A 22,390-nucleotide genomic window follows, 5' to 3' on the forward strand; every position below is an offset into this window, starting at 1 on the left:
GGATTTTCTCTTCTCTGTTTGGGAGACAAGTGTGAGAAACACTGAAAACAGCAGTCCAGTTAAGCTAACAGGGTGATCTTTATCCCTGCTTCAGCTCAAAGCCACAATTTACAGATGAGATGCTGAATCACCCAGAGCCAAGCTGACCCGGGCATCAGGCCCCACCTCCCAGTACAGCGCCCCTGCCCCATTGCAGATTTTCCTCATAGTCTTTCCTTCCTAAGTTGAAACACCCGTGATTTGGTTTGGTGTGGGTGTTCATCATTGTTACTGTTGGTTTGGTTTGCTCTAAGACAAGATCTCATTATGTAGCCCAGGCTATCCTGGAGTCCTGTGACAGCTTCCCCTGAGTGCTGGGCTTGTAAGCAGGTGCTGCCAACCTGATGACCGTGGGATCGATTGATTCATTGATTTCAGAGACAAGGAGAAGCAGATGTCGGTGGCCCATTATCTTGTCCTCAAGCTGATGGGTGAAATAGGAGTTTAAGTCGGGGGAGGGGAGGCGGTCTGGGGTGGGGAGGAAGGGGAGAAAAGGGAATGGGATGTCTAAGAGCCAAGAGTAGAGTTTTAGAAAGATCTGTTTATTAAGGGGGTCAGAAGCTTGATAATCATGCTGTCAGGGTCTCCTTTCGTGTGGCCAGTCGTACTTTGTGGGAAGAGCTTTCTCGAGCAGTGAAGCCGAGTCTCATGTCCATGCATTTTTTATGTGTGTCTCCACCACCCAGAGCTTGGCCAGAGTCAGAAGACACGCCCTCACCCATCTGCTTGGGGGAGAGACACCGCTTCCTTCTCCGGGAAGGCTGTATGTAAATCAACCAAAAGAGATCAGAGGACTCCTTTGGCTGAGGAAGGGAGCAAGGCGGCTGCTGGAAGGAGGAGAACACCAGGAGACATGGCTTCCAGTTCACACCCTGCCTAGCAGCAGCTCCAGAGCCCAGCCTGGCCCGGCAGGATGTCCCACTAGACAGTCATGGACGGAGCCCACAGTGCAGGTCTGCAGCTGCAGCCACTCCCACCCACCAGCGGCGCCACCTCCACGAGCCTGAGCAGCAGCGAAGGCTCCTTCTCCTACAAGGCAAGCACCTCACTTTCCTTTGGGAATTTTATGGTTTTCTAACAAGAGGGACACAAGAGCTTGAATGGCCTCACCTCTGTGCCCAGGGTCTGTATGGCCATCACGAGCAGAAACAGGAAGGTCCTCCACAGACACGGGACAACACGGCAAGACAAGAAAAGAGATGCTCGTTCAAACAGATAAAAATAGGGCCAGGGAGACAGCTCAGCTGGCGAAGTGCTCGACAGACAAGGGTGAGAACCCAGGTCTGGATCCACAACACCTACATACATGCCAAATAATTCTAGGAGGCTGCCTATAGTCCCAGCAAATGGGAGGCAGACACAAGGGAATCCCTGTAGCAAGCTGGGTGGGCAGACTGACCAGATCTGTCAGCTCTGAATTCAGACAAAACAAAACAAAACGAAATTCTGCTTCAATAAATAAGATGGAGAAGTTGTCCTCTAGGCCCTCTTCTCCCTCTCCCTCTCACTCTCTCTCTCACACACACACACACACACACTCTGAAATAACATTAACCAAATAAATACAGATGTTTAAAACACAAGAGAGGCTGAGACACATCTGAAATGCAGAGTTATAAGGGGGGATCCGTCCAGTTAGGAGAAATGAGCTTTGCTTTATTTTATGTGTGTGTCTTTCTGTGCCCTGTTCCCAAGGGCATCAGAAGGTGTTTCTTCTGGATCTGGAGTTGCAGATGGTTGTGAGCCAGCATGTGGGTGCTGGGAATCCAACCCAGGACCTCTGTAAGGGTAGTCTGTACCCTTAACCACTGAGCCATCTCTCCAGTTTAGGTTTGGGTTTTAGCTGAAGAGCCTCTCTGTTCATGTCTCAGTCTGCCATGTCTTTTGTTTTTTGGGGGTTTTTTTTTGTTTGTTTGTTTTTTAATATTTAAGATTTGGCGGCATGTTTTTTCGGAAGGTTTTGGACCTTGGTTGTTTCTGATCCCCGTCCTGGTGGTCTACTCCCCCATGGCACTGACAGTGGATTGCTGCCCCCAAAGTGCACTTCTAGAATGGCTGCCTGCCCGGGCACTTGTTGTCTTGCTCTGCAGGAATTTGCATGAAGGATTCCCTGTTGTCTGGTTGTTTTGAATGTGGGATGAACTGTGAACGTGACTGAGTACCAGACCTGGTACTCATCTCTGATTATTTCCTTGGATGAGTTTTAGATTGTTCTCTATGAATAGGTAAAAGGTTTTACTATCAAACTTTGGTGTTCCTAATGAAGCATATAGAGACTGGAACCCGTTTTAAAACGTGTTCGTTTTCTTGAATTAGTTAACTTGTTAGTTTCATTTCCATTCCCTGTGATAGGGGAGAAATTCCTATTTCCAGGTTACAACCCATTCTAGCAGGAAAATTACAGTGTCAAGAGAGGGAACTGCTCATGTGGCCTTCGTTATCAGGATCAGAAAATGAAGAATGGTCGAGGGTTAGTGCTCAGCTTGCTTTCTCAGCTTCTCTAGGACCCAGATCTAAGGGATGGTGCCGCCCACAGTGGGCGGCTCTTCCTGCATCAATTAACATAACGCAGTCTTCACAGACAAGCCTGCAGGCCAATCAGATCTCGACAATCCTTCATTGAGGCTCTTCCCAGGTTGTACCGAGCTGACAGTGAAAAGAACCATCACAGGGGCTGGAAAGACGGCTCCGTGGTTAAGAGTACCTACTGCTCTTACAGAGGACTCAAGTTCCATTCTTGGTACCCAAGGAATCCAGCTCCTCTCCTGACCTTCCTCAGGCACCGCATCCTCGTAGTGCACAGACACAGACTCAGGTGCACACATATACACATAAAGTTAAGTAATAACGATGTTAAGGTAGCCCTCATAGTCAACACTGATAACACAGTGGGCCAGAAGAGATTTAGAGATCATCCAGTCTAACACCCAGGCTTTATGGGTTGGGGAAGTGGAGCCGAATGGCGGGGAGTGACATACTTGAGATCATGTGGCACATTGACAGGAAAAACCGTGACTAGTGTTAGCTCTGAGTGGTGATAATAACCTTGACGAGTAACACGTGTCGAGCTTCCGTTCTGTTCCGTGCTGTGCTGGGTCCTTCCCGTGTATTCTTCCAGGCCGTCTTCTCGGCAGCACTAAGAGTGTGCCCCTTCTTCTTCATCATCTATAAAACGGGGTACAGTAATACCTGCCTCCTGACAGGAGGGACAAATGAGTTCGGCCATATGAAGCTTGGAACGGTGACCCACTTACAACATCTAGGTTTCAGCGGGTGTCTGGCAATAGCATCTCCATCCCCACTTTAGGGATGAGGAAACTGAGGCAAGAGGTTAAGTGGTACCCCCTCAATGGCACCATGGTTTCTCAGCCAGTGTCCTCTCTGCTTCAACATAACTCCTGAGGGCCCTGTCACCCTGTAGGCCAAAGAAGGTGCTAGGCAGAGAGGCACAAGGAGAGCGAAAGGACTGTATTCATTTTAATTCCATCCCACAGGGGACATGTGCTGATACACGTGTATGAGCGCCATGAACGTCTGCCTGGAGTCGGGCTCACTGTAGACAAAGCGAGGACTGGCTGTCACTCTCCCTGCTGGTTCCAGCCCACCTAGAAAGCTCCTGTGCAGAGCTGGGTCTATCTCAAAGCCAAGGTGGCTCTTCCTGCTCTTTAATCTTCTTTTCACGGAAGCCTGTCATTGTCCACTTCCCCTCGTGGCCACTGCGGTCTTCTTAGAGGGAGAGTGGGTGATGGGCAGAGCGCCTACATGAAGATCAGGAGAACAGCTCAGCTTCATCGGCACAGCTGATCTTAGACAAGTCAGGCCCTCTCTTTCAGTGCCTGTTTCTGTCTCTGTCACATGAAGGGTTTTGTAATGGTCCCCAGTTCCAGCTGATTACCAGATATATCTGGGAGCTCTGTCTCAGCCTTGAATACAGCTTTCTGCCTGCAGCCTCCACCCCCACCCCCACCCCCAACCCCTACCCCTTGCTCTCCCTTTGCAAATCCTGATCCAGCAGACCTAGGCTAGAGTCCTGGAGGATATGGTTTCTAGAGCAGCCTCAGGTGAATCAGACTATCAACTAGGGCAGCCCTGCAAGTGAAAGGGATGCACATTCCCTGGGATCCAGGAGAGAAGTGGAGAAGATAGGTCTCCACGTGGACCAGTTATTAAGAGAAAAAAGTGACACGCGCCCTTAAACCCAGGACTTGGGAAACAGAGGCAGATGGATTTCTGCAAGTTCCAGGCCAACCTGGTCTACATAGTGAGACTCGGTCCCCATATTTAAAGAAAGAAAGGAAGGAAGGAAGCCAGCCAGCCAGGCAGTGGTGGCACACGCCTTTAATCCCAGCACTTGGGAGGCACAGGCAGGCGGATTTCTGAGTTCAAGGCCAGCCTGGTCTGCAGAGTAAGTTCCAGGACAGCCAGGGCTACACAGAGAAACCCTGTCTCAAAAAATCCAAAAAAAAAGGAAAAAAAAGAAAAAAAAAAAAGAAGGAAAGGAGGAATGGGGAGGACAGGAGGGAGGGAAGGAAAGAGGAGGAAGGGAGGGAGGACTACATTAGAGAGATGGCAGAGTAGAGTGCCGAGACCTCAGACTTTGGACTCAGACAGGCCGGCTTCAAGTCCCAGCTTTGGTATATCTTGAATTAAAGCCTGGGAAACTCACAGGCTCTCCCCGCAGGTGAGGCCAGCATCCACCCTGTAGGGTAGGTAATTAGGGGGATGGCAGGATGCACAGAATGAGGAACCCCAAGCCACATGAGGAACCCCAAGCCACATGAGGAAGTCTCCCGTTTTGCCTGGGAAACCCTTCCGTCTACCCAGCTCCCTCCTCACCTGTTGCCCGCAGGGACATACAGATCCTTTACCCATAGTCAATTAACAATCAATGCCACATGCGTCATAATAGCAGCTGGTGTGTGTTGAGTGTTGACTGTGGAGCAGGGATTGTACTAAGCCTCCCAAAAGGCCAGGGCGTAGAGTCCGTGATAACATCCTTTTACTTACAAGGAAACTAGCACAGAGAAGTCCTTGAACTTGCCTGAGTCCTCACAGTCTATACAGTCACAAAGACAGAATTGGTATCTACTCATTGCCGGTGTCCAGGGTCCCGGCCACCATTTTGTGCTACTTGTCCCAGGCAGTCTGCTAGGCTCCTGTTCCTGCCACGGGTGCGGGCATGGCTGTCACAAGGCAGGGAATGCCTCGCCTGTTAAAGACAGTGTCAGGGAGGTGGCCTGAAGCCAAGTTGCAGGCATGGCAGAACCTGGTTGGCGGGACTTCACTCCTTGGAATGCCAACCACCTGGAGCCAGCCAGGATTCAAGGCTGAACCTTACCTGTTTACAGCTCTTTGGAGGGAGGATGGGTGACGGGCAGAGGGCCTTCGTGAAGATCAGAACAGCTCAGCTTTATCCGCACAGCTGATCTTAGACAAGTCAGGCCCTCTCTTTCAGTGCCTCAGTTTCTGTCTCTGTCACATGAAGGGGTAGAGTTCATGATGGTCTCCAGTTCCAGTTGATTACCAGACATATCAAGCTCTGTCTCAGCCTTGAACACAGCCCAAAGCATTGTGGGAGGTCAGTTTAACCATCAAGAGATGACTGTGATGATGGTGGTATTTAAACGGATGCTGGTGGGATCAGACCCGAGGGGGACCTTGGCACTGGCATGTGGCTCTGACTCACTTGGGTGCCAATAATCTACACACACAGGGACCACCTCTAACCTGCAGCTCCTTCCCAGAAACACTTCATTTTCTTTCAGAGTCATAGGGGCAAAAAAAAAACCAAACAAACAAACAAACAAACAAACCAAAATCCATTTTAGTTTAGAAAAAAATCTCAGCTTTTGAAGGGATTGCCTGGAGACATTGCTAGTAAGGACGACAGGAATGGCGAGCGGTAGAAGCTCACAGGCTTGGTGGCCTACTCAGGAGTGTAGGCAGGAGGACCAGGAATTCGAAGATATCCTCAGCTACAAAATGAGTTGGAGGCTAGCCTGGTCTACAGGAGACATTGTCTTTTGTTTTTGTTTTTGTTTTGTTTTGTTTCTGAGACAGGGTTTCTCTGTGTAGCCCTGGCTGTCCTAGAACTCACTTTGTAGACCAGGCTGGCCTCAAACTCAGAAATCTGCCTGCCTCTGCCTCCTTGAGTGCTGGAATTAAAGGCGTGCGCCACTACTGCCCAGCAGGAGACATTGTCTTTAAAAAAAAATTTTTTTTAAATAAAAAGATTAGAAGACAAACCATAGCACCAGCTGGAACCAGCCTCTCCCCTCTCTGTCTCCCTGATACTGACATTTCCAGGAGCTTGAAGCTGTGATAGGAAGCAGTTTGAAATCCTGCTGTCTCTGCCCAAATGATAGCCTTCCAAGTTTCACTCTGAGGACACTCTGGCCCAGAGGCCTCACAGAATAGATGACGAGGACTCCTAGCTTATGCCACATGAGTCTTCAGGCTCTGGGGTTGGAAGAGGAACTTCAGGCCGGATCCTTGTTGGCTCTGAATGCCCCATGCCAAGCCCTGAGGGCAGCTGGTGGATGTGTGTTCAAACCGTGTAACCCCTGGGTGGTGGCAGCAGTCCATGACTTTAAATGTTCATAAAACTAGTCCACGCACTACTTCACAAAGGTTCGGGGGCATAATTAGCGCTGATGAGGCCCTTGGAGACACTCCGATCCGAGGGCGTGAGTGGTAGCTGCTGTTATTCACCGTGTCTGTCTGGAACCGGCTATTAAACGTGAAGATTAATGGGCTGGGCAAATGGGCTTTGCAGAGCAAACTCAGCACGTCAGCACAGAGGAGTGCTTACACAGTGCCCCACCCCCACCCCAGGTCACTTCTTACCTTCTGAACAAACTCCTCAGAGTACCTGGAGACCATGTGAGCCAGCACTGTCATCAGGAGGCCAGAAGTCACGCTTCTGTTTGGACCTTCCTATCTGTACTTAATCTGCCGTGGGCTTCCAGCTCTGGTGCTGAGAGATTCAGTGGAGTACCATCCCTTAGGGCTGTTTGGGGGCGTTTGCTGTCTGGTTAGTTTAGGGGGGTTGGTTTGGTTTGGTGTTTTTGTTTTGTTTTTTATTTTGGTGTGTGTGTACATATGAGTGCATGTGTGTGCGTGTGTATGTATGTATATATATATATATATATATATATGCACCACATGTATTTAAGAGTCCTCCAAGAGGTGTTGAATCCCTGGAAGTAGAGTCCTCTATAAGAGCCCTAAGAACCACTGAGCCATCTCTCCAGCCCCGTGGGTTTTGATTTATTTTTTTCTTTAAGATAAGGTCTTGTGGGGCTGGAGAGATGGCTCAGTGGTTAAGAGCACTGACTGCACTTCCAGAGGTCCTGAGTTCAAATCCCAGCACCCACATGGTGGCTCACAACCATCTGTAATGAGATCTGATGCCCTCTTCTGGTGTGTCTGAAGACAGCGACAGTGTACTCACAAACATACAATAAATATATCTCTTAAAAAAAAAAAAAAGATAAGGTCTTGCTATGTAGCCCAAGCTGGTCTGTCTTGAACTCACTGTGTCCCTAAAGAGAGGGCTTGGCTCACTTCCCCCGTGCTGAGATCACAGATGGGTCCCCCACCAGGCCCAGCTCTCCTCAGGTTGTGTGGGGAGGCCCTGCTGTCACGTGTGAGCCCCCTGTGACTGAGCCTTGACTCCCTGAATCCCTAACTGAGAGGTGATCCAGAGCTCACGCTGGTTCTGGTTCGTCCTTGTGAGTTCTCTGGTTCTCCCCGCTCAGAACCTTCTCATTGGCCCTCCCTGACGGCGGCATGGGCTTGTCTGTGTGGTGGGAGGCTTTCCCCTTCTTAGCTCTTAACTTCTACTTGGCATAAAGCAGGGGCCTCTCAGCAGCCCTGTTGTTTCAAGTCAACAAGGCATCAAAGGATGACATGGTCTCTCTGCAAGTAACAGCGGTTCAGTCACAAGGTGAACCACATGGAACAATCATGTTTGCTCGGTCAAAATAGTCAGATGGGGGACTGGGAAGATGGCTCGGCAGTTAAGAACATGTGTTGTTCTCGCAGAGGACTGTCTAGAACTCTAGTTCTTGGGGACCTGGTACCTGCCCACCCCCACTCCCCACCCTTCCATCCCCGCCTATGCAGGCACTAGGCATGCGCATGGTGCACATATACACACACATTCACAGAAAACATTCATGTGCACAAACATAGATAGAAATTTTAAATGGTCACCTGGGGTGAGAGTGTAGCTTGGGTTGGCACGGTACCTGCTGACCTTTTCAAAATGATGAGTTCACTGTGCCTAAGACAGAAATATGTTCACAGTACGCTGGGCACATGAGCACTGTTGGGGGGTAGGGCAGAGGCGTCACGTCTCCCGGAGCTAGGGCAACTGGCCATTGTGAGCTGCCTCCCACAGATGCTGGAAAGTAAACTCAGGTCCCCTGGGAGAACAATATGCACACTTAACCATCTCTCCAGACCCAGGGTTTTGTTTTCTGAGATAAGCTCAGAGGCTGCCCTTGAACTCATCTTCTGCCTGCCTCTGCCTCCTAAGTGCTGGACTCCCAGCCGTGGCCGGCACACCTGCTCCTATTGCTATCTTTGTCCCCTGTGTTTCCCAATTATTCCATAATAAATACATGCTGGCTGGAGCTGGGCATGGTGGCACACGCCTTTAATCCCAGCACTCGGGAGGCAGAGGCAGGCGGATTTCTGAGGCCAGCCTGGTCTACAGAGTGAGTTCTAGGACAGCCAGAGCTATACAGAGAAACCCTGTCTTGAAAAACAAACAAAAAAGAACAACAACAAATGATATATATATATATATATATATATATGCATGCTGGCTGATTTTTTTTAATTAAAAAAAACAATACCATACCAAGGAACCAGTATCTTACCACTAGAGTGATGTAAATGAGGTTTTGTGGATGAAATGACTAAAATGTCCCCAGGAAAGCTGGCTAGTTTCGAGGCTCTTGCTGAACCATCAGGAGATGATAAGGCTCCCCTGGCAAGACGTCCCAGCCCTAGTTTCCCTCATCCATACTGGTGTATACATATTGCCTTTCTGTACAAGATGGCGGCAGATCAACGGATCTCAGGGGCCAGTGGGGTCAGTTTAGGTCTGCTTTGGTTACCAAGGCAGGGACAACCAAAGATGGTTCTTTCTAAATGTAGCCAGCTCAGGACAGAGCCCTGCCCTGTGAATCTGTAAGGCAGCTGGCTGATCTCTAGGTAGCAACAGTCCAGGTTCAGTAGAGGCAAGGATGGGAAGTGTGGACCTTGTTCAGTTTTGTTTGGGGGTAAACTGTTGGATATCACATATGTCCCAGGACCCCTTAAGTGCTACTCACGTCTGTTCTGTTTCCTTCTAGGAAAACTTGATCGGAGCACTCTTGGCCATTTTTGGGCACCTGGTGGTCAGCATTGCCCTTAACCTGCAGGTGAGTCTCAGATGCCAGCCGGGGCTGTCCCAGGCAGAGGAGCAGCCGGTGAGCCAGGTCTGCTGTCTACACCCCGAATCTCTCCACAGTCTCTGTCTATTCCCCCTCCCCCTCCCCACCAGGCTCCTATAGGTCAGAAGCTCCAGTGTTCCTTCTATGTGCACATGTGAGGCATATGCATGTGTGTGCACACATATGTGTGCAGGTGTGTACATCTACACCCACTGGAAGTCAGAGATCGATGATGGGCACCTTTCTCAATTGCTCGCCACCTTCTTTCCTCTGTAAGACTTGTTCTACTTTGAGCTATATGTGTCAGAGAATGGGTGTGTGCACATGAGCCCAGATGCTACAGAAGCATCCAATTACCCTGGAGCTGGAGTTTTGTGCAGTCCCTGGTGTGGATGGTGAGACCCTAACTTGTGGCACTAACCCTTAGCCGCTGCGTCGCCTCTCCTGCCCCACCTAATTTTTCTGAGACAAGGTCTCTCACTGAACCTGGAGCTCAGTGAGAGCAAGAAGCACTTTGTGTTTCTGTGGCCCTAGTGTGGGATCACAGGCACCTCCTGCCATGCCTGGCTTTTTACATGGATGGTGGGATCCAGACTCGGGTCACATGCTCGCACAGAAGACACCAGACTTACAATGCCCTCTCCCCTGCCCAGCCCCGTCTCTCAAGCCGTTGCAGGCTTGGAATTTTCTACCTGCATCCAGTTCCCAAAATAACAACTGTGAGACTTAATTATTTATGAATAAATGCCTAGCCCTTAAGCTTTGTCTCATTCCCCAACTAGCTCATAACTTATAGAACCCGTTTATTCTACGCCTGCCGCATGGCTGGTTACCTCTCCTAGTTTCACACGTCCAATTCCCTCAGAGTCCATGTGGTGAATCCTCCTGCTCTTGACTCTTTCCCAGAATCCTCTCCCTCTCTCTGCTGGATGTCCCACCTTCTATTTCCTGCCTCAGCTAATAGGCCATCGGCTTTTTATTGACAGGTGATGCTTCCACACAGTACATAAGAGATTCTCTCTATAAGCTGTGGCATGGTACCCTAATGACTTGGCCCATACTGCAGTAAGCCTTCTGCTGCTGGGACCATCATGATGCCATCACCTTCAGCTCTGATTCTCGAACTGTCCATGCTTCAAGTCTTGGGCAGAGAGGCTGCAGCAGTTACTGTAGAGCCTCCACTGCCCCCAGCCTGATAGTGACCACAGCTATGCTGTGGAGCAAGCTGGCAGCTTGAAGAGCTTCCCCTGAGGTCCAGGGGATTGATCCAGCTGTGTCCCAGGAGACAGGCGTGTCCCCATGCTGGTGGCCACTGTGGTAGGTGGCAAGAGGAGTCAGTTGGTAAATGATCTCTATTAGATTTCTCAGAGGTTCTCTGAGCCTTAAAAACTAAGTCTCAGCCGGGCGTGGTGGTGCACGCCTTTAATCCCAGCACTCGGGAGGCTGAGACAGGCGGATTTCTGAGTTTGAGGCCAGCCTGGTCTACAAAGTGAGTTCCAGGACAGCCAGGGCTACACAGAGAAACCCTGTCTTGAAAAACCAAAACCAAAACAAAACAAAACAAAACAAAAACTAAGTCTCATCATCATAGCCCACATTCATTAGCCTGCCTGCCTGCCTGCCTCCCCTCCCCCTTCCTCACTTAAACCTTCTGGAATCATCTCCCACATAACTTCCCAGGTCTCAGGTGCTGCTTCTGGGAAGCCGAATCATAGAGCTGGCACTGCTGACCCCGAGAAATCCCATAATGCAGCAGGCATCCCCTGCTTCTAAGAGCCATGAGCTGCCTACTTCTGGGTCAGGCAGAGGGCTGTCCTGTTCTCAGCAGCATGCTGTGGAAGAGTCAGTCTCCCTGAACCTTCCCGTCTTCTCCTATAGCCTATAGCCCCCAAGACCTTCTTTCTGTCTTCTTCAGTTAAGGTCTCAGTTTCTGCGTCCTAAGTTCATATTTCCAGAAGAAAAGAACATGAGTCTGTGCTCGAGCCTCTCACCGACTCTAAGAGGGCAGACTCCCTGTTATCCACAAACCCAGCCAGCAGGAGCCGCCACCCACCATGTGCAGGAGGGTGTGGCCCCCTGAGCATCCACAGGCAGGGATTGCTGGGGGTGGCAGCCAGGAGGAGGTCAACCCAAGGGCCCAGCCAAAGCAGGGACCTTAGACTTAGACTGCAGTTCTCCTGGGAGTGCCTTAGGGATGTCTGTTTCTAACCAGGCACGGCGGCTCGTGCCTGGAATCCCAGCATTCATGAGGCAGGGGGGTAGATTGTCATTTCTTTTCTCTTTTCCAGATTTCTTTATTCTATTTTTGTGCATGTGAGTGTTTGTCTACTGTCTGTGTACCACGTGGGTGCCTGGTGTCTGTGGATGTCAGGAGAGGGAACTGTACCTCCCGGAACTAGAGTTACAGGTGGTTTATAAGCCACCACATGGGTGCTGAGAACGAAACACAGGTTCTCTGTAACTGCAACATAGTGCGCTGAGCCATCCCTATGCCCCACCCCTGCAAGGATTGAAATCTCAAGATCTCCTTGGGCTATGAGACAGGAGAGAGAGAGACAGAGACAGGAGAGAGAGACAGAGACAGAGAGAGAAGCAGAGACAGAGAGAGACAGAGACAGAGACAGAGACAGAGACAGGAGAGATAGCTTACTGGGTAAAGTCCTTGCCTTGCAGACATGAGGACCTAAATTCAGTCCCTAGAACTGATGTAAAACCAGCCCGTTGTGATAGCACGCATTTGTAATCCACACACAAGTGCATGGCGGGAACTCACTGGCCAGCCAGCTGAGCCTATTTGTTATACCTAGACCGCTGAGTCACTCTGTCTCAAAAACCATGATGAAAGATTCTTTTCTCTGTGACCCCCCCACTCACACACAAACTCACACACACATACACATGTATGTACACACCCACATACCTAGGAACATGGACCCTGTACACATATGTGCATATTTCAATATCCACATACATGTGACTAAATCTCCATGTCAGGGTCCAACCCACATGTCCCCCAAATCCCACTCAGACCCACGAAAATGGTTTTTAAAGGTGGAGTGTCAGCTTGGATTCCTTCAGCAGAGCCTTTCCTTTTCTCAAAACCTCCGGTCAAATTGAACTCCTTCTTGGCCTTGTAGAAATACTGCCACATCCGCCTAGCAGGCTCCAAGGACCCACGGGCCTACTTCAAGACCAAGACATGGTGGCTGGGGCTGCTCCTGTTGCTACTGGGGGAACTGGGCGTGTTCGCCTCCTACGCCTTTGCTCCACTGTCGCTCATCGTGCCCCTCAGTGCCGTCTCCGTGATAGGTAAGCCCCAACCTTCTCATCACCCAGAACCCATGCTCTGGGTGGCCCAAGTGCCACCATGAATGAGGCTCAGAGCACTCGCATTAAAAAACTATTCTCCGGGCCAGCCATTGCAGTACCCACCTTTAATCCCAGCACTTGGGAGGCAGAGACAGGTGGGTCTTTGTGAGTTTGAGGTCAGCCTGGCTCTCTCCTACTCACAGGATAGCAAAGAATCTTGGTGTTTTAGTTCTCCTTAAATGGGGCTGTGTATGACACATGGTGGTAACTGCCCCTCCTGGGCTCAGGGAAGACATTATTAATCAATTACAGCTCTCCTTCCAGCCAGCCTAGCTGGGAGCTCAGAATTCTCTGCTCTGTAGGCAGTCACTACCGTCACTACCAAGGATAAGAAATTAGCAAAGTGGGCAATTCAATTGGATTTCCAAATTGCTATTAGAAGAGCCTCCCTTTTTTTTTGTTTGTTTGTTTGTTTTGTTTTTTTGAGACAGGGTTTCTCTGTGTAGCCCTGGCTATCCTGGAACTCACTCTGTAGACCAGACTGGCCTCAAACTCAGAAATCCGCCTGCCTCTGCCTCCCAAGTGCTGGGATTAAAGTCGTGGGCCACCTCCACCCGGCCCAGTGTCTTTTTCTAAGGTACTTTGAATGTCCCTAGTTAAGGCAAGTCCTTTGTCAATCCCCACCTTCCGCGGTGGTCCTCTGGATTGCTTCCTGCATTCAGGGCTCCACCCAGCCCCACTGATAGAATTAAATCCTTGCCTCCGTTCTGCCCGCTGCTTGGGGGCTCCAAAGACCCCTGAGGGACTTCATTCACAGTGAGGCGTAAGTGATCAGAATCTTTGCTTTCAAATAAGTAACCAAACTTTTCAAACCTAGAGGCCAGGGATGAGGGCCTGGTTGGTACCAGGCCCTGGTTTTGAACCCCATTGCCACGATAAATAAGTAAGTAGGGTAAATTGTGCCAAGATTGGGGGAGGGGGCGACAGTCAGCCACTGGATTTTAAGGCGTTCTTTGGGCTACAGAGACTACGCAGTGAGAAATAAATTTAACACAGTAACGGCTCATCCGAGGGCCACCTGTGGGTTTTCTGTCACCGTTCAATAACAAGGATTGTTTCATGATGAGCATTTACTGGGTGATAAGTGATTTGCAGTTATTATCCTATAAGTCAGAGAAGGAGTTTTCAGTAGGGTCTGTGGACTGGTTCTGAGGTGGGCAGAGAAGTAGAGAGGAAGGTGGCCGTGGGCGTAGTCAATAAGACTGGAGAGAAGGCCCCTTCTCTCAGAGTTTGCTGAGCTGCACGGTGTACGCGCATCTGGTCAACAGCGACCTCCATCAGTGGCCTCCTGAATGTGTGGCAGGATATGATGCAGCCGGACCCAGAACACGTTCTCATAGAAGGCTGTCACTAGTGAGGTGACTTCCCCAGGGTCGCCCAGCCGGCAGAGGCAGAGCTGGGCTAGTAATGAAGTCATTCACAGTGGCTGCCAGGCCTGCCCAGTACGATGATCACAGGAGCTTAAATTAAAGCAGTGACTCTGCAGTAGTCAGGGAGGGTCGAGCATCATGGGAGAAGGAGGATACAGTAGTAGAAGAAGAAAGGCTCTGGCCCCCACGGTCCTGGTTTCAAATCTTGCCTTTTCATACCAGCTTCACCCCTTTTGCCTCACTATCCCCATTTACCAAAGAAGACTAACAGTGTGCCCACCTCTCAGGGTGAGCATGCCCAAAGTCACACATGTAAGTTACCTCTCGCAACAATGGACCCTCTCGGCCCAGGGCCCTGGCTTATGAGAGATGCCACAGAAGGCTCTGGAAGGTCCCCACTCCCAGATGGAGAGTCTGAGGCTGAAGGAGAGCAAGCTCTAAAGGTCTCTGGGGAGCATGCGGAACATGGGCAAGAGGCTGTGTGGAAATGAGCCACGGGGAGAGTGTGGATAAGAGGCGCCCTCTGCCTGGCAACAGCCTCACGCCTCTGTGTTTGGCTTTTTCCAGCAAGCGCCATCATCGGAATCATATTCATCAAGGAAAAATGGAAACCTAAGGACTTTGTGAGTAAGTCTCTGATGGAGCCCCTCCCCCCTCCCCCTTTCACCTCCTCCATCCCCACCCCTGCCATGGAAAGATGCTCTGATACCTGCTCCCTTCTGGGTTCCATGCTCCTGGGATGTTACATTAAATAACCCAAGCCCAGCTACCCATTAGAATTGTCTGTGGCCCAGTAGAAAATTTCCCTTCCTTCATTCCTGCAGTCTATACAGCTTGGGACTTTGTTGTTGGAGACTTAGAAAAACCCAGGGGCTAGAGAGATGGCTCAGTGGTTAAGAGCACTAACTGCTCTTCCGAAGGTACTGAGTTCAAATCCCAGCAACCATGGCTCACAACCATCCGTAACAAGATCTGACACCCTCTTCTGGAGTGTCTGAAGACAGCTACAGTGTACTTACATATAATAAATAAATAAATAAATAAATAAATAAATAAATAAATAAATAAATAGAATGAATAAATAAATAGAATGAATAAATAAATAAATAGAAAAACCCAGTGACTCTCTGATGGAGTTTTAAATCCACAGGAGTCAAACCTAGAAGCCAGAAACCTTTAGTTCATTATGGATAAAGCTGAGTTTGAGCTTGCAGCCCAGGAAACCTGGTCATAGTCCCTCAAAATATCCCTCGGCTCAGCTAGACCTGGGCCTAGTCCCCAAGCCCCGAGGTATCATCTGGGTTTACAGAGCCACGGTATTGACCCAGAAGTATTGTCTCATACCATTTAGAAGGACAGAAGGGAGGAAAAAGATGGAAGTCCCATGTTTAATTTGTTTATAGATAATCCTGACCAACTGAGAAACATGGACCCCGTGATCAAGGGGTTTTAGTGTCAATCGAGGTCCCTCCACTGGACACCAGTCACACTGTGTCATAGGGTGTGTCAGTAGGGCTGTGGAGCACTGCTCTCAGGAGACCGTAGTCTAACGTGAGTGCAGTGTGTGCTAGCCCACAGCTGGCCAAGTCTGAGCTGGACCTTCCCCACTGGAGTATGATAGGCCACTGGGGAAGAGGCATAGGTCTCTTAGCCTTCACTCTGTCCTGGGTCTCATTGATGGTCCCCAGGAGACCTCAGGACAGACTAACAATAGCCCTGAAGCTGATCCTTGCGAGCACCTGCGGTTGGAAAGGGACAAAGTCCCTGTTAAAAGTTACTCTTTGTTTGCTTTGGGAGTTTTATTTCCTTCTTAGCTTGCCCACAGAGGGATTCTAGGTTGGAACTTCCCTCTGAAATGCACATAAGAACCACCTTGCAGGGGCTTGGGGTGTGGCTCAGTGGGAGAGCTTGCCCAGTGCTCAAGGTTCTGGTTCCACTCCCAGTACTGAAAAACCTAAAGGTGAACATAGTCCCCACCGGCCCCAGAATGGCTACAAGACATTAAGAGTATACCATAAAAGTAACCAAGAACACAGACAGAGCCCTTACACCAGGGTTCTCAACCTGTGGGGTCAAATGACCTTTTCACAGGGGTCACATATCAGTTAGCCTGCATGTCAGATGTTTACATCACAATTCATAACAATAGCAATATTACAATATGAAGTAGCAATGAAATAACTTTATGGTTGGGGCATAGTCTATACAACCCAAGGCTACAGACAGGGCCCAGCAGCAGAACAGTCGCTGTCACATGGCCCACTGCTAGGCAGGCAAGAGTGAATGAACCCAGTTGGCACAGGACACGTGGGCCTCACAAACACCTGCTGAGTGACCTAAAGAGCCCCCACAGGTCCATGTCTACAAAAAGCCAAAGCAGCCGGGCAGTGATGGAGCACGCCTTTAATCCCAGCACTTGGGAGGCACAGGCAGGCGGATTTCTGAGTTCGAGGCCAGCCTGGTCTACAGAGTGAGTTCCGGGACAGCCAGGGCTATACAGAGAAACCTTGTCTTGAAAAAACAAACAAACAAACAAAACACCAAAAACAACAATAACAAAAAAAAAAGCCAAAGCAGTTGACACCCTCAGTGTCACTCAAACCTCAATGAGCAGTGTCGCTGCTCAGGGGCCATGCTACCCTGTGGCAGGCTGTGGGAACTGGGGCGCTCCTGAGGTCTCCTTTCCTGACTTGGGTGCTGGGGACATGGGTGTGGTACCCCTGCTTACTTCAAGACTCCCTCTAGCACTTCCTGTGTGCATGCACATGCGACCTTCATCAGAGTTTTGTTAAGGTTTGGTTTGGGTTTGGTTTGGGTTTAGTTGATTGGTTAGTTAGTTTTCCATGACAGTTTTTTTTTTTTTTTTTTTTTTCCCTGTATAGCCCTGGCTGTCCTGGAACTCACTCTGTAGACCAGGCTGGCCTCGAACTCAGAGCTCCTCCTTCCTCTGCCTCCCGAGTGCTGGGATTAAAGGTGTGCGCCACCACAGCTGGTTTGGTTAAGCTTTTTAGAATGGCATTTAAGGGAATGAATGTGCACAAAGCTCATGATGCGCATGTGTGAAGAGGCTCTGATGTACCTCCCCCAATAGCATTATAAAAACGCTCCAGGCATGAGCTCACATATCTGTGACTTCACAAAGGCAGCGTACAAATACACACGCATTCACATAAGTAAAAATAAATCTTAAAATAATGGGCTGGAGGGATGGCTCAGTGGTTAAGAGCACTGGCTGCTCTTGCAGAGGACCTGGGGTTGGTTTTAAGCATCCATGTGACAGCTCACAACCGTCTGTCACTCTGTGTAGGCAAAACACCCACACAAAATAAAGTTTTAAAAGTTTTTGTAAAATGAATCAAATCAAGTAAGAAAACAATCTGTAAAACACACATACATTAAGGGGACCTGGACAAAATGCTCAGTGGTTAAGAGCGCTTGGTGTTCTTGCAGAGGACCTGGATTCAATCCCTGGCACCCACATGGTGGATCACAACTGTCTATAACTCCAGTTCCAGGAGATCTAATTCCCTCTCATCTCTGAAGGCACCAGGACTCATTAGTGTTGCTTACAGCCCTGCTTTCTTATAGAACCACAAGCCTACACATGGCCCCACCCACAGTGGGCTAGGCCCTCCCCATCAATCTGCAATTAAGAAAATGCCTACAAGTCTGCCAACAGACAGATCCTACTGAGGCATTTCTCAATTGAGGTTCCCTCACTTCAGATGACTCTAGCTTGTGTCAAGTTGACCTAAAAGTAGCCAGCACACAGGCAAAAGCTGCCCTGACTTGCTAAGACCTCTCCAATGCACCTGAGCCATGCCCAAGGCTTTGACCATTCTCCCTGCTTCCCCACAGGACGCTATGTCTTGTCCTTTGTTGGCTGTGGCTTGGCCATCGTGGGCACCTACCTGCTAGTGACATTTGCACCCAACAGTCATGAGAAGATGACAGGCGAGAACATCGCCAGGCACCTTGTAAGCTGGCCATTTCTCCTGTACATGGTAAGTGACGGTGACATCCTTTTGCTTGGACAGGAGTCAAGTCCCAGCAGTTGGTCCCCGGGAGGACACACACACACACACACACACACACACACGCAGCCGCAGCCTTGGGAATGTTACTGTGTCAGTCTGTGTAGTCTGTGTATACCTGATTGGGTATCTACCAGTAATCATGTGAAATCCTGTATGACTCCTCCCTAACACGAGGCTAGCTTGCAGATTGACAAAGGCCCAAGACAGCTAGGTAAGACACACCCACTGGAACTGAGAGCGGACCCTGCAGACATGGAAGACCTGGAGTTAATGGCCTCCAGTTAAAATCTCTCACCTTGGAATACTCGTTTGCCCATGTTCTCCCGTCAGTTTTAGGAATAAGTAGACTTTAGTATGGGTTTGGGGCTGGCAAGGGAGCTGAGCCATTGTTACAGTTTGCTGCCTTAGCATTGCTGGGTGCTGGGTCTGACTCCCTTAGAGGACATACAGCCAGGCACCTAGGCCCTGAAGGGGGCTAGAAAGGGCAGGAGGCTGACGATAGGCAGGTAGGCCTTCTCAAACTGCAAGCTTTGAATCAGCTACTAGGGAGTTTCTGTTGCTGAAGCAGCTTGGCCATGCGAGGCTTTAGGCTTCCAGCCCCATACAGTATGGTCACTGGGAAAGAATACGGACCCTTAGACAAGTTACCCAGGTTCAAGTCATTGGCCAGGTGGGACGTAATGCTCCCCACCTCATAATACTATGTTGGTGTAAGGAGTTTGCGTAGTAACCATGCCAAGCATGGTGTCTCGCTTGTGGGGAGAGTTCACCCAGCGTAGCACTGACTGGTGCTCTGTAAATGGAGTTACCTCTACTGTGCAGAGGATGTCCCAGAAGTTTGGGGACGTTTAGACTTCCCCACGGTCCCATAAGCAATTTAGAGACAGATGCAATGACCGCCTGACTCTCCCAGTCTCACTCAGTCTCACCACATAGCCCAGGCTAGCCTGCAACTCAAAATCCTCCCAAGTCCCAGGGATGGGGCATGGGCCACCACGCCCAGCTGTTGCCTTCCTCTGTCTACTCTGGGAGCTGTGCCCAGCTGAGGCTTGGTGACACAGAATGTACACCTGTAACTTGACCACATGGCTCCTGGAGTGAGTGTCTCATTCTGGGGGTAGCATTTTACTTTTTTTGTTGGTTTGGTTTGATTTCTTTCTTTCTTTCTTTCTTTCTTTCTTTCTTTCTTTCTTTCTTTCTTTCTTTCTTTCTTTCTTTCTTTCTTTCTTTCTTCCTTCCTTCCTTCCTTCCTTCCTTCCTTCCTTTCTTTCTTTCTTTCTTTCTTTCTTTCTTTCTTTCTTTCTTTCTTTCTTTTTTGTGGTTTTTCAATAGTTTGATTTTTTTTGGTGCTAGATATAGAGCCCAGGGCCTGTCCTAAAAATTGCTCTGCCTTTTGTCTGCCCAAAACCACTTTTTACTTTCTTATTCTGAGACCTAAGTTACCCAGGCCAGCCTTGAACTCACCATGCAGTCCTGGCCAGTCTTGAACTCTCAACCCTCCTACCACACCCTCCATCCTAAGTGAGCCACTGGGCCCAACAGATGCCTTCTTTCCCTACTCAGCCACACACACTCGGGGCTTGGTTTGGCCAGGGGACACACATTGAATTCCCTACTAATGTCACTGATGTCCCCGCAGCTGGTGGCAATCGTCCTGTTCTGCCTGCTGCTCTACTTCTACAAGGAGAGGAATGCCAACAGCATCGTTGTGATTCTCCTCCTGGTGGCCCTGCTTGGTAAGCAGTGTCTGGACAATGGGGATCATGGGGCTGCTTGGGCTCCTGGGGCTGTAGGCTCTGGCTACAGACAAGTGTCCAGAACTGAAGTCCAAAGTGGGGGACTCAGAGAGGGCTGTCTGCAGCAATATAGAAGTTAGCAGACACAGGGTCAAGAGAGAGCCATGTGAGTGTAGGCAGTGACCCAACAGGAGGAGGAAGGACCCAGGGTGAGATAGGTGAGGTCAGAGGTCACCTCAGAGCAACCCCTGTGCTGTCCAGCAGCACTCACAGAGGGCAGGAATGGAGTCAGAGCAGACAGATTTTCTTTACTTTAATAGGATGGGTGGTGAGCGGAAAGGTGGACCCCAGACTGAGGCATGGATGCTACGTGTCACCCAGTGCCTGACAGAGCAGGAGAGTACCATTTCCTGTTAACCCCCTGGCCATCTGGTGGCTCTCCTTCACACAACACTACATAACGGACAATGAAAGTACACAAAGGTTGGGAGGAAGGCGAGCTGACACAGGCAGAGGTGCCCATATGTGTTCTTCCCCCAGTCCCACCTTGGGGACAGGGCCCCCAAACCACGAGAATATCTGTCACTGGCAGGCATTTTTTTTGTTTTGTTTTGTTTTTGTTATTGTTTTTTTCAAGACAGGGTTTCTCTGTATAGCCCTAGCTGTCCTGGAACTCACTCTGTAGACCAGCCTGGCCTTGAACTCAGAAATCCGACTGCCTGTGCCTCCCAAGTGCTGGGATTAAAGGCATGTGCCACCACTGCCCAGCTGGTCTACTTCTTAAAACAGCTTTATCGAAATAGGTTTCATATGCCACACGGTTCCTCTACTCAAGGTAAGCCTCTGTAGGGACTTTACTATAGCCACAGGCTTGCACACTCTAATCCTAGAACATTTTCACCCCCAAAATAAACCCTGGACTCAGTGCTGGTGGCTCCCATCCCCTCTCTTCCTAGCCCCAGGCAAACCACTAGCCTTTCTTCTGTGTATAAATGCACCTTTGTGAATCTTATCAATTCTATAAATGCAGTTACATCCTAACGTGGTTCTTTGTGCGGAGATGGGGGTCTCTGGGTAGCCTAGGCTGACCTTGAAGTCCCTCTGTTGCCACCTTGAACTTCTGATCCTCCTGCAGGCATCTCCTGAGTGCTGGGACCACAGCCCACCCCAGTTAGGAAGTGCTGGGGACTGAGCCCAGGGGCTGTGTGCATGTTAGACAAGCCCCTTGCCAACTGAGATGCATCTTCAGCTGGTTTTTTTTTTTTAGATTTATTTTTATTATTTTATGTATATGTGTTTTGCCTGTGTGTACATCTGCGTACCACACTCATGCCTGGTGCCCAGGGAGGTGATGAGAGTCCATGTGAGTGCTGGGAATTGAACAGCAACAAGTTCTCTTAGCCACCGAGCCACCGAGCCAACTCTCCAGCTGCTGCCTTTTTTTTTTCTTTTTTTTTTTAGACAGCTGGCCTTGAACTCTCAATCCTCCTGCCTTGGCCTCCTAAGTTCTGGGAGGACAGGTGCACCCCTGGCCTATGTGGCCTTTTTGTAACTGGCTTGTTTCAACAAACCATCCTTACCCGTGCGCATGGTGCAGCCTAAGCCATTCCTGTCCCTTTTGACTTCGGTTTTGGTGATTAGGACCGGAGTCATCAACATCTCTTCCCTCATGGCCCATCTGCTGTTTGGTGACATGGACAGCGTGGTGACGAGTGCCTGCAGTGGCTGAGGGTCCCAGAAGGCACTGTGTGCTGTATGGTTGGCACAAGAAAGCCAATGAGGCAGCTGGCAGAAAGAGGAGACAAAGCAGTTCAGCACACACACACACACACACACACGTTGTTAGGAGTAACACCAGTTTGGCAGATGTGACAGTTTGCAAGCTGAAGCCACTTTGAAGTCAGCAATGGGTCTCCAGAGTATGGTGCTCACGATGGCCACGGGATGTGTAGGAGAGATCCCCATCTTCCTTCTATGTCGCATCCAGTTACATTTCTTGTGTGTGTTTTATATCACATAGTATGCATGCACGCAATCATACAAGTACGTTCTTACATAGCTAGAATTTTGAAGCAAGTCAAGCCCTGTTGGATGTTAATTTGCATATGCGTAAGGCTATGTAGCACTAGGGACTTCTGGGAGTGAAGGAGTGTGCAGAGGGGGCTGGGGAGTCAGTTCAGACAACACAGTGCTTGAGGTCCTGAGTTTGGATTCCCCAGCCCCTGAGTGAAAAGCCAGGCACAGGGCACGCTCCTGGAGTCCTGACTCTAGGGAGGCAGAGGCAGGAGCATCGCTGGTACTCACTAGCCAGCCAGTCTAGCCAAAGTGATGAGCTCCAGGCTCAGTAAGGAACTCTGTCTCCAAAAGAGAAGGCAGAGGGAGGGAAGGAGGGA

The 22,390-nt window shown here is 49.7% G+C and overlaps 1 protein-coding gene across 4 annotated transcripts in view; it reads left to right on the forward strand.

Moving 5' to 3' along the window:
- The window catches only part of Nipal3 (NIPA like domain containing 3), a 39,383-nt gene that overhangs the window by 3,114 nt on the left and 13,879 nt on the right, over positions 1 to 22,390 (forward strand). For 3 of the 4 annotated variants that reach the window (XM_029476384.2, XM_021161036.3, XM_029476385.2), the window contains exons 2-7: positions 726 to 1,075; positions 9,405 to 9,473; positions 12,623 to 12,794; positions 14,792 to 14,851; positions 18,083 to 18,228; positions 19,901 to 19,997. In XM_029476384.2, the coding sequence (XP_029332244.1) occupies positions 971 to 1,075; positions 9,405 to 9,473; positions 12,623 to 12,794; positions 14,792 to 14,851; positions 18,083 to 18,228; positions 19,901 to 19,997 (649 nt within the window). In that variant the 5' untranslated portion in view covers positions 726 to 970. Of the gene's footprint in view, positions 1 to 725; positions 1,076 to 9,404; positions 9,474 to 12,622; positions 12,795 to 14,791; positions 14,852 to 18,082; positions 18,229 to 19,900; positions 19,998 to 22,390 lie in introns of those variants that run through there. The other variant, XM_085838849.1, reaches the window with a different exon arrangement.

The sequence above is a fragment of the Mus caroli genome, unplaced genomic scaffold, assembly GCF_978045245.1.
Source record: "Mus caroli unplaced genomic scaffold, Mus_caroli_1 scaffold_6, whole genome shotgun sequence".
Lineage (NCBI taxonomy): Eukaryota > Metazoa > Chordata > Mammalia > Rodentia > Muridae > Mus > Mus caroli.